The sequence below is a fragment of the Pterocles gutturalis genome, unplaced genomic scaffold, assembly GCF_000699245.1.
Source record: "Pterocles gutturalis isolate BGI_N339 unplaced genomic scaffold, ASM69924v1 scaffold48892, whole genome shotgun sequence".
In the NCBI taxonomy this organism is placed as follows: domain Eukaryota; kingdom Metazoa; phylum Chordata; class Aves; order Pterocliformes; family Pteroclidae; genus Pterocles; species Pterocles gutturalis.
In genome coordinates this window covers 27,391-39,086 of record NW_010117343.1, presented here as the reverse complement: position 1 = coordinate 39,086, position 11,696 = coordinate 27,391, and the positions used below count along the sequence as shown (strand labels likewise).

At 36.5% G+C, this 11,696-nt stretch overlaps 1 protein-coding gene across 1 annotated transcript; it reads left to right on the top strand.

The window, feature by feature from the left end:
* Nucleotides 1-226: 226 nt before the first annotated feature.
* On the top strand, nt 227-11,696 carry SLC27A2 (solute carrier family 27 (fatty acid transporter), member 2; the record flags this gene model as incomplete). The annotated part of the gene is made up of 9 exons (XM_010075750.1): nt 227-436; nt 1,621-1,779; nt 2,297-2,421; nt 4,628-4,822; nt 5,179-5,269; nt 6,849-7,047; nt 7,659-7,756; nt 10,277-10,407; nt 11,520-11,696. Coding segments are annotated over 9 exons (1,385 nt in total), but the record flags the coding sequence as incomplete, so codon positions are not given.

Sequence of the window (11,696 nt, the reverse complement as noted above, 5' to 3'; positions counted from 1 at the left end):
TGAGTAGCTTGGTGGCTAAAGGGCACTCACAGTAATCCCAGGATGTTTTTTGGACCAAAGTTATAGCGGAAGTACAGAATTGTTTGATGGGAACCAGAGTCTGCCAGACTTGAAAAGGTAATGCTTTTATTAAAAATGAGTGCTGTAGTGCAATTGATGCATTGATGGTATAGTTCACAGAATAATAGAGAATTTTCTGATAATACTTTTTTCTCTCCTCTTTAAGAATTGAAAGAAGCTGTTGAAGAAATACTGCCATTCTTGAAGAAAGAAAATGTTAAAGTTTATTACTTAAGCAAGACATCTGCTACAGAAGGAGTTGAGAGCTTTCTTGATAAAGTAGATGCTGCTTCAGATGCACCTACTCCATTGTCTTGGAGATCAGATACAACCCTTGAAACTCCTGCCATGTACATTTACACTTCTGGTACTACAGGTAATGTAAATTCACAAAAACTATATGGGAGACCACACGTTCCTCCTGACATTCTGATTTTTTTAGCAAGGAAAGAGAATCTGTGACTTCACATTAACTCCTACTCTCATTCATTCCCCCTCAGGAAACTGAAAATTTTATATCTGTATCTAAAACCAAAAAGCACATAGAATATAGACTGACTTTAAGCACTAAATCTGGGGGGAGGGACTGAAGTAAAAGCTAATTACACATACAGGTTTTATGCCAGTAAGGTCCCTAGGCATCTACTATCTCTTATCCCTGGAGACACTGCTGGCCCAGGTATGTGTCTTGGCACCCACCTTTTACTCATTATCTTTGGATCATGAACTCTAAATGGTCATTAAATTTTTGGGTGTCAGAATACCAAAAGCAGTGAGGGCAGCACAAAATACAGGTAGTTATGGCCACTGTGCAGCCGGTGTAGGAGTTGCAGCCTGCGCTAGTTGAAGGCATCTATTACTAAGAGCACTTAGGTGACAAGGATGAAGGTGAAGACAGCACCTGAAGGCACTCAAACCTGTAGCTTCATTAGGAAGAGCAGAGTACGCCTCCACACTAGCTCGGTCTTTGAGCCTCTTAGGGCAGGAACTGCCCTGGAACGGAGGATGTACAGATTTGAATCCTATTTGGACGGCATAAGGCAAATAACTTGGATGTCTTTCATTCTTGTTAAGGACTCTAACATCTCTATTCCTACAGAATAGGCAAACCCTTACCATCATTTTTGTCTTCTAGCATCTGTTTCAGCAAGCGATCAGTTTAACCATATCTGATGGGAAACCAAGAAGAGATTGTGTAGTATGAATTCCAGTTTCATCTGGGATGATTCAGAGCTCCAAGGGGATACCTAATTCCAGGAGAGTTGCAGGATCTGAGATTAACCTCTGTTTTAGCATTTCCATTGCTCAGCGTGCTAGATTCTCCAAATCCCATTTCCTCATTCTCTAGGTACTTGTTATTCCAGGTACCATAGTATTGGGAGTCAGGGCACTTAACAGAGGGCGATCACCTAAAAGTAACATGTGGGAAGACGTATCTCCACTAAGCCAAATGCCAGTGTGTTGGGTAGACAAAAGCTCCATACCTCCCTGAACTCTGGAACTATCATTTGCATCAGTGAATGAGAGCAAATCTTTTCTTTTTTGCTTGACATTAAACAGGTCTTCCCAAAGCTGCAGTGATTAACCACGAACGCATAATGCAATCTTGTGGTTTGTTTGATGCTGGCAATGTTACCTCAGAAGATATTGTGTATATTGCTCTACCACTCTATCATAGCTCTGCCTTCCTTGTTGGAGTCCACGGATGTATCATGAAAGGTACCATGCACTTGACTAGTATGAGTGAATGTGTTACTGTGCAGAACTCATATGCAGATGTGATCACAGATACAGTAAGCCTTTCCCTAGCTACCAAACTTTGAGATTAAATACTTGGTTATACATGCCTCTGTTCCAGAAACTCTGTAAGTCAAGAGACATTCTCATTTTTCCATCATCTTCATATGACTCACACACATCTTCACACTGTACAAATTTTTTTTTCATCACCTGAACAAACAGGATATATCCTATCTTACGTGACAACACTTTGCACAGTTTTAGGGTAAATTAGTACAGAGTTTCATCCATAATAATAGCCTTTAACTTCTGATGAAATAGAGGTTAAACCAATTATTCAGCATGGATTGTATTTCAATACATTTTAGTAAGAGTACCTCTAAAAGCTATATAACCCTTATTCTACAAGTTTTCTACAATGTTGTGGTAAGAAATTCTATATGGCCTTATGATATAATTGTTCCTGCTGTTAGTTGGTTTACTTCTTTCTACACAGGTGCAACTATTGTTTTGCGTGCCAGATTTTCAGCAAGCCAGTTCTGGGATGATTGCAGAAAATATAACATAACAGTGATACAGTATATTGGGGAGGTGCTTCGGTATCTATGCCGTGTGCCACAGGTAACATTAACTACCTTTCTTTTTTTGCTAATTAAACTAGTGGGAGTATTTGTTATGTTATGCTTAAAATCTAACCATAAGGGGAGGGGAAAAGAGAGTCCAATAAAAACCTTCCCTAATGAGGTCTGTAATCATTTTGAATAGTGCAACAATGGCAATCTATTAACTGACATTCTGTTAAAATGGATAGAGAAAACACTTACCTGATGCGAGCACTCCAGCTGCAAACTAAAAATGGGGAGTTTTCTAGGAACAAGTGGACCTGGGTTTTGGGCAATGGGAGTTCTGGGGTTTTGTAGCTAAGATGCCCTAACCCAAGATAGTCAGGCAATCCCCAGGTGAAAATGTTAATGTGATTATTTAAAAGTGACCCCTCTGAAGATGCACTTAATGTACTGTCTTCATAGGGCACCTATTTGTAGGCACTCTCCTGCTGAGATCCCTGCAATCATATTAGTTAATCCTTAATTTCAAAAATGTGTTTGCATAAAATGACTGTCACAAAGGTAGGCCTAGTGAACTCCACTACAAGATCCACATTGATGCAGCGTGTCATCTGTCTTAACAAATGCTGTTTCACTACTGAACTTCCTTATTGTACTAGTAACTTTTATCTGTGCTATCATTTCTTTCCTTTATATATCCACAGAAGAAAAAACCTCAGTATGTGTCACAGTTTTCTTTCTGATTGTATTTCCAGCTAATTTACATAGTCATCTCAGAACAAATGAACCATCAAAGTAGTACAGAAATCACCTTAAAGGTGAATTATTAAGTCCTTCCTTCCTCCTTTCATTAGCTGTGACTAATTAATGGCTAAATAATTAATTTTCTTTACCTGCCTAAGCAAATGGGGAAAAAAGATTGAAAATACAGACTGAAGAACAATAAAAGATGAGGTACAATGTGGAGCCAAGCAGCATCCTGTCCCCAGTTAATCCTTTAAAAATAAAATGTTTAAACTCAGATGTATAAATGTCCAATCAACTAGAGTCTCTCCCATAAGAGAATAAGGTATTGTTGTAGAGCGTCATCTACAACAAGCAAAGATTTTCTAAAAAGTGAACAGCAAGTCAGTTAGACACTATGCAGAATTTCAGCAGATTCCATTGGTTTACTTTAAGCTTGGTTCTGTGCTAACGTGTTAATGGCAGATTTCTCAATATCACAGAGGACTATATATTAATATATTTCTTCTTTAAACTAAACATCCATTTCTAGACTATTCTGCAGAAAAGCAATAATAATCCAGAAGTGATATGACTGAAGTCCAAAATAAAATTAAAGTTTTACAGTATTTTAAAATTGTGGCCATGTCATTGTGGCATTTTTTCATCTTTTTGGGGAATATGACACTATAAGACCAATACATACTTGTCTTAATGGCCAGATTTCTATCTTGAATCACTCCTTGAAAGAGCTTTTTGCAATTCTAGTGTTCCGTGCCCATCTTCTAGTCCTACCATCTAGTGCATTGCCCTCTGCACTGTATTTCCTGAAAGACACAGAACCAACATACGTTCTGCACAAATGCACAATGCCTTTCTGTTGCTGACAAAATAGTCTAATTCTTTCAACGAAGTATTCCAAGTTAAGAAGTCAACATATATTTTAAAAGACTCTTTGTGCCTTAAAATGCTATTAAATTATGTAATAAAATAAACAGTTGGAGACAAAGGCAGGAAGTGGGACAAAAGAGCCTTTCCATATTTCGCTAAAATTCTCTCAGGCTATTGTTACTCATTAGCATGTTAGATATGTTTATGGATTACAAGTGTATGACCCAGTTCAGTACTTCCTATTCTTGAGGATAAATATAAACATCTAAGAGAAGGCATAAATGGACAGCCATTCTCACTATATGTTTATCACTTTACTGTGTAAACAGAAAGATCTAATAGCACTATTAAAAGTGATATGCAATGTAGTAATGGAATTTTTAGCAGGCTCAATCCTGCACTTAGAATGGCAGAAGGGATTTCCTTTCCACTCAAACACCATTTTAAATCTTGCAAACATTTTGCTGCATTCAGAGTAAATTACACTCTTCTGCAGATAGTCACCACAAGACACAAAAAATTGTTTAACATGGTGCCTGAGTTTCATTCTTGCTTTCTGCATAGAATTCTTTGTTCCTGTCTTCATCTAAATCAAGTTAACTACTTACTACGGTTAGATATATAGCCTGACTTCTTCTTGTTTCTAGAGAAGCAACGATCAGGATCACAAAGTCAGACTTGCCATAGGAAATGGAATAAGGGCTGATGTTTGGAGGGAATTTATACAAAGATTTGGAAATATTAATATTTTGGAGTTTTATGGATCAACTGAAGGAAACATTTCTTTTGTTAATTACACTGGAAAAATCGGTGCAGTGGGAAGAGTAAACTGGCTGCACAAGGTAAGAATAACAACAAAACCTAGCATTTTGTCCTTCTTGGTGAAGTTAGGTGTATTGCCAAGGGCACATACCAGGCCACTTGTACAACAAGTTGGGAGAATCCAGGGCCCAGTTACGAATTTGTTCAGGGAGAAGATTCTCCCCAAGTAGAGCGTATATATAGCTTCCCATACTAGATCTCACAGATATCTCTCACTAGTTCAGGCAAAAAAAACCATTTAGACTCAGCACATCCAGTTGAAACGTGACAAATTTGTCTCCTGTTAAATAGAAAGCTGACTATGTAGTGTAATTCTGAAAATATTTTTCAAAGATTGAATATTCATGTGTGTATACATTTTGCAAATTTTCACTAGAAAATCTTGCGCTATGAACTGATTAAATATGACGTAGAGAAAGATGAACCAGTCCGAGATGAAAATGGATACTGCATAAGAGTTTCCAAAGGTAAAAACAACTCCTTTAAAAATTTTCAGAAAGGTGTTTACTTTTAAAAATTTGATCTCTTTGCGTCACTGCCATCTGGAAAGATGCTAAGAATTGCCATTAAGTAAGCCAGTTTTAAAATACGAGTTAGAAGATAGGTAACAACTCACATATTATTTTAGCACAGCTTAACAGAAAGGTAAAGTGCAGTGAGGAATGGAGCATTTGTATACTTAGATTTTAATAACTTGTCTAGTTTTAATAATGGACACACTAACATTTTTGAGTACAGATCTTGACTTTCAAGCAGGAGCTATTTAATTCTTCTCAGACTTTGTACTTAATATGCCACTAAAGAAACATTTGCAAAATAGAAAGCAGTTCTCTTTTCCAGCAGTGGCTGAAACTTTTTTGCCATTGGCAATAGAGAAAGCATGCATTAAAATACTTTCTTTAGAATATACCTTAGTATCAGTTTTCATAGGAGAGGTCTATATATTGGCACAGGCAAACCTGTGTTTAAACCAGGTATTTGTGATACTTTTTGATTTTGTTGCATTCTGTTACATGTGAAGTCAGTACTGCGATTGAGGACAGAAATGCTCACCTTCTCTGCGTACAAGGGAACAGACGGACAGGTCATCAACTGCATTAAATTCTCATTCCTGAGGAATATACCAGTTAATCTTAAGAATTGTGCCCCATAGGCATACTCTCCTATATCAACTCTCCCTAAGCAGTCTCTTTAGTTGGGATGAGGGTGGATGTGAACACATATACTCTTTATTTTCATAAATGCACACAATGTCTAAGTTCTTGAACTGCAGAGACATGAAAAGTATCTGCAATGTAAGAGAGAAACCCATAAAAAAATATAAAATCCCAGGCTTGATAGGGACAGACTGTAATTTATTTTCTATAGAAATTCACTCCAATTTGTAACATCCATGCAAAGCTCTATAAAAAGTGAGGTTAAGTTTCAGTTTACATGAACATACAGATGTTCCTGCTTCCTTCATAAATTACTCGAGCTCTTGCACATGAAAGACTAAAGAACATACTAAGCAGCCTTTTGGTCTATTTTGCATTTAGAGAAAGCAAGCTGAGCCCCCATATTTGGTTCTTAAGTCCAGCTGAATCTTTTGGTTGAGGAGTGAGGCTGCCCCATGCCAATTGAGTAACATGGAAGTAGCCCAGTAGTAGATGGTCACCTACTAAAGACACACCTGCTACCATGTGTAAATTTCCTTTGGAGACACAGGTCCTGTTTTAAACTGAGGTTTATGAAGCTATGTAGAGAAACTGGGCAACTATTTTCCATTTACCAGACAAGATTTCAGAGATTCTGTTCTGGTGCATGAACACAAGCAGGTGATAGATTGTATTACCAGCTGGCATTTCTGAGGGCTAGTGAATTGAGAAGACAAAGTGAAACTCAATCTGTACCTCCACAGCTGATTTTAAAAGAAGAAAATTATGCCAAAATCCTCAAAGAACTCTATAACATCTGCAAACTTTACTTATGTAATGAAAAGTAGTTATTTTTGGCAATTTACACTGTGCTTTTTAAACAAATAGCAAATGTTTTTCCTCTTCATAGGTAAACCAGGACTACTGATCTGCAAAATCACCCAATATGCACCGTTTAGTGGCTATGTAGGAGCAAAACAGGAAACAGAGAAGAAGCAATTAAGAGATGTCTTCCAAAAAGGGGATTTATATTTTAATAGCGGTGACCTTTTAGTGATTGACAATGACAACTTCATTTATTTCCATGATCGAACTGAAGATACAATCCGGTTAGTTTACTTATTTAAATGCTTTTCACAAGAAAAAAATTCTGACTCATTCTCAGGTTTGAATTCATATCCAGTATTTCTTATTGACTGACAAAGAGGAATTTCTCTGACTTCAGTCAGAAGAAGAGAGGAGTCCAAGTGACGTCCACTGTTGTTATCAGTTGTGTTCATAGTTACATACAGAGCCTACAAGAGGTTCAGTTTAGGGTGATGAATGAACGCTATTTTGAACAGTCAGAAACCATTCACATTCATAGAACAAAAACACTGTAGTTTCACATTCTCTATACTTGTACAACTCAGAAAGCATAGAGCCTAGCATGGAATCTAAGGTAAGTAATATTTTGGGGTTTTGTTTGTTTAGAACCATTTTAAGCATGAGTAAACCAAGTGTGTTAAATCCTTCTGAGATTTGAATAATCTGGAATGTGTTCCTGAATTTTGCAGAATGTTTTTCTCTACTTTTGATAGTTCCTTGTTCTAGTGCAAAAGTGCTTTCTGATCTCAAGGTCAGTGCTCAGCCCGTTGTAAAGTCAAACATGAAAACACTGGAGATTACTACATGTAATACACACAGAAATCATGACTTCTATCAATTGCTTGCTTTCCAGGTGGAAAGGGGAAAATGTTTCCACAGCAGAAGTTTCAGATATTTTAGGCCTGATTGACTGTGTTCAAGAAGTTATTGTATATGGAGTATCTGTTCCAGGTATGAGTGAAATACTTGGAAGTATTTCAACAAATGAATTTTTTAATACATTAACAAAATATCAATATATTGAACTGCAGGGTATAGGTAGTCCTATGTCAACTTATTTTTCATAGCTACATTTGATACATTCTATCATTTAAATGTATGCAATAATTATTAGCTAAAAAAAAACATAGCCAGAGCCTATATTAATGTAGCATAACAAGAATACTACCAGCAGAATGGAAGAACATTTGAGATTAAGTATCTTGGATATAAAGTGTTGTAGCTTTTACAGGAATATAGCTCTGCAACTACTGTAGAGCGGGGCAAACAAAATAGACTTGAATTTCTAGAAGAACAAGAATATCACTTAAGAAATTGATTCTTCCCTTTCTCACCTTTCTTTAACAATCTCAAGTGCAGGAAGTTCTGACATGTTTACTGCGTTTTTTCTACTTCTCAAAAATCTGTGAAATCTTTGAACTTCTATAAACTCTTTAAGTGCTTATGGCAGCTTTTTTTTTTTTTTTTTTTTTAAAATATTTGAGAGGCACTGCTGCTAAAAGCAGATACCCAGACATACTGGAAGCCAAAAGAAGGAACAGATAGCTTTACGTACTTTCTTGTCTCCTGTATTTTGGAGGTACCTTCCTGTCCATGTTCCTCACTTACCCATGATCCACAGGGCTCCCATCTAACTCCTCACGGCATTTGGGTTGTGATGGACAGTTAAAATGGAACCCAGTCTTACAGTGTAATGTAGGGATCTGAAGTCAAACAATCAAGGTTAGATTTGATTAAATCCTGAGTATTGCATTGTGCAAGGGTTTGGACTAGATGGCATAATAGATTGCATGCCTGTAGAGTAGTCTAAGGAAGAATTTTGGAGCCCCTATTAACTAAGTTAACAGATACATTAACAAGTATAGCAGATATATCTACTAATTAAGTTAGGTATCACACTTTTTCAGAAAGGCTTCCAGACTATGGTATATCATAACATTCGTCACATCAGTGACAATTTAGTATTTTGGAATTGAAAAGTGTCTTAGAGATGCCACTCTTCCTACATCCACCACTTCTTTCCACCATTCAACACATGAGAGATTCTGTTAATGATACAATCTATTCCCCATTTCCTCTACTAAAAGTGGAAGACAAAAGAATAGAAAGGCCTAGTGTTTCTGAGGCTAGGATAACGAGGCTGTCTATAAACCAAGATGAAATATCAGAATAGTGAATTTAATTCAAATAAATAAACTTTTTCTTAATCATGTATGTCTCTAATTGATCTACAATTAAAGCCTCTCTCTTTAAACCACTCATGTTTTCAGCTGCTTTGTGGTAGGGATAAACACACAGCTGCCATAGGAGACATTTAAAAAGAAAGGTAACAACATAAATGGTCTAGAGTTCTTTATGTATTTTTCAGATTGCACTAGGAGATGAGGAGATTCTCAATGCTCTTGTAAAACCAGGTGGAAGAGGTCTTAATACCCAATTATAGATCAACTTTATGGAAAAAAAAAATACTGCTCAAACCAATTCTCACCTTACATTTGTGTAAGAACTGGGTGGACTGTGTGCTTATTTTTTTTTCTGTTATATATGGCACAGAAATATCTGTACTTCAGTAATGAATCTGGGAGCTTCATGATAGTATACATCACCTGAGAACTCATTAATTCAACACTTCAGACTTTGAATAAGCAAATTAGAATGCCAGATGTCATCGGTACTTGGTGTTAAATGCAAACAAAAACAAGACTCAAAAGAAACTGAAGAACAATTTCATCTTCAGTTAGCATCTGCTTGTGCTTCTTGTCTTTAAGCATTAGATGCTACTTTGTTTTCACTTCCTCCTGTACACAATTCTGTGAAAGCTCTTATATGGTTCTAATGTAAAACTTTGTATGAGAATATTACATATTTCTTCTTGCATTACCTGTAATCCCAGAAAACAGAAGGAACACCAAAAGGTTTGTGTTTGAATGGTTTCCTATCCCTCAGCCACCAGAAGGGGAGGGAAGAAGCCCTCTCAGTATGTAAAACAAGTAAAAAATCTAAAGTACTTGGATTTTTGCAGTGCTTAATCATTCATATGGTAATAAACAATGGTAAACTGGGTCTTATTCCCTTCCATCCTCTCTCTGCATGAATGAGCTTGTCAGCACAAGTACAATCAGATTTACCATCATTTATTGTAAAGTAAATTTACCCACAGAGTTAAATGTTGCTGCAGGCAGACTTCTGCTTCAAAAAACTGAGACTTGATTTTCTGAAGTCTTTCCAAAGACTTTTGAAAGAAGGATGACTTTCAAAATGTCTGCCATCTGCAATTCTGATGCTACGCTTTGGCATCTAGCATGCTGAAGCCTTAAGAAAAATCTAATCAGATGTCCAAAAGAAAATACGTCAGTATATTTTCTAAAGTGGCTTAGAAGAAAGGGTTCACTTACAGGGGGTTAAAAAAAAAAAAGGTTAGGTTAAAATTTAGATATGAAATAGTATTATTTGCTGTCATTATTCCTTCAGGTTATGAAGGCAGAACAGGAATGGCATGTATTCGACTAAAGGAAACCTGTGAATTTAATGGAGAAAGTACTTACAGACATGTTAACACTCACCTTCCAAACTATGCAAGACCTTGTTTTATAAGGATTAAGGTAAAACACTGTTCCTAAGTAGCTTTTGTGTGTCCGTCTGTATTGTGTTTTCTCTCTTTTCCATTAGGACTATGGACTTTCTAGTTACCCTAGCAATTCTCAAAAAGACTTCTTTTGTCTCTCTCTTGCTATTGTCATATACCAACATGAAATTAGAACTGCGCACAGATGTTTCAGTTCAGCCCGAAAAAAAAAACCAAGTTGCACGAGCAGCTATAGGGTACCTGGCACATTTTAACATATAAAATCAGGAAGATCTCTTAGTGGAAAGTACATTTCCTATTGGATTCCTTCAGCACAGTATCACAATTGTGTTCTCAGTTTAGTGCAGCTCCCTCTACAGACTGTTCTGTACAAAATAAAGATCTCCTACAAAGAAAAGCTTCCAAGAGAGGCCTTAGATTTGTATCCTCCCAGTGAATAAATAGTCAAATTCTAAACAAATTTAACTTGAATTAGGAAAATGTTGCAAGAATGTCACTCTCACTGTACCTCTCAAGTTATTTATTTAAAATAAACATTGCTCCTTTGAGAAAGGTTGTGTTTTCACTGAGATTATTCAAGAGGACTTACACAGAGAGACTAGCATGCCTAATTATTTATTCTTTAAACTTTTGAATTGTACAAACAAAACTGTTGGCCAGTCAAGGTAGCAGTTTGTCTTTGCCATCCCATGTAAAGTTCAGTGAGTCTTGCCCAGTCTCCAACTGCCTTTTTTAATTTTTTTGCTCTTCTTTTCTGAGAAAAATTCTGCTGTTTTTTGATCCGAGATCATAATTAAATAAATTTCTGGATAGAATCCTTGATTCTCTCTGACTAAAAGCTGAAAACTAGTGTTTTCCTGCCTCAATTAAACAGAATAGTAAGGTAAGCCTTTGAGTAACGTCCTGTGACCCCAGCACTTCTTACACTCAGAGTAATTACTGGCCCACATATTCCACAGTCCAGTTGTTATCTGATAACTGCATATAGTTTAGATCTCTGTTAGTAAGGCTTCAACTTCCCTGCTGTATCGATTTTAAATATGTTTCCCTTTAAATTTAGGAAATAGAATCTAATTCCCACAATTATATGCTGACATTGATAAGTAGAGATGTAATTTTGTTTTTTAGAGTGCCATTGAACTTACAGCAACTTTTAAGTACCGTAAAGTACAACTACTGGAGGAGGGTTTCAATCCAGCAGTCATCAAAGATCGCCTGTATGTCCTGGATAACAAAGAAAAGCTGTATGTACAAATTACCCATGACATTTATAACTCAGTAAAAACACATGACTTCAAATTGTGA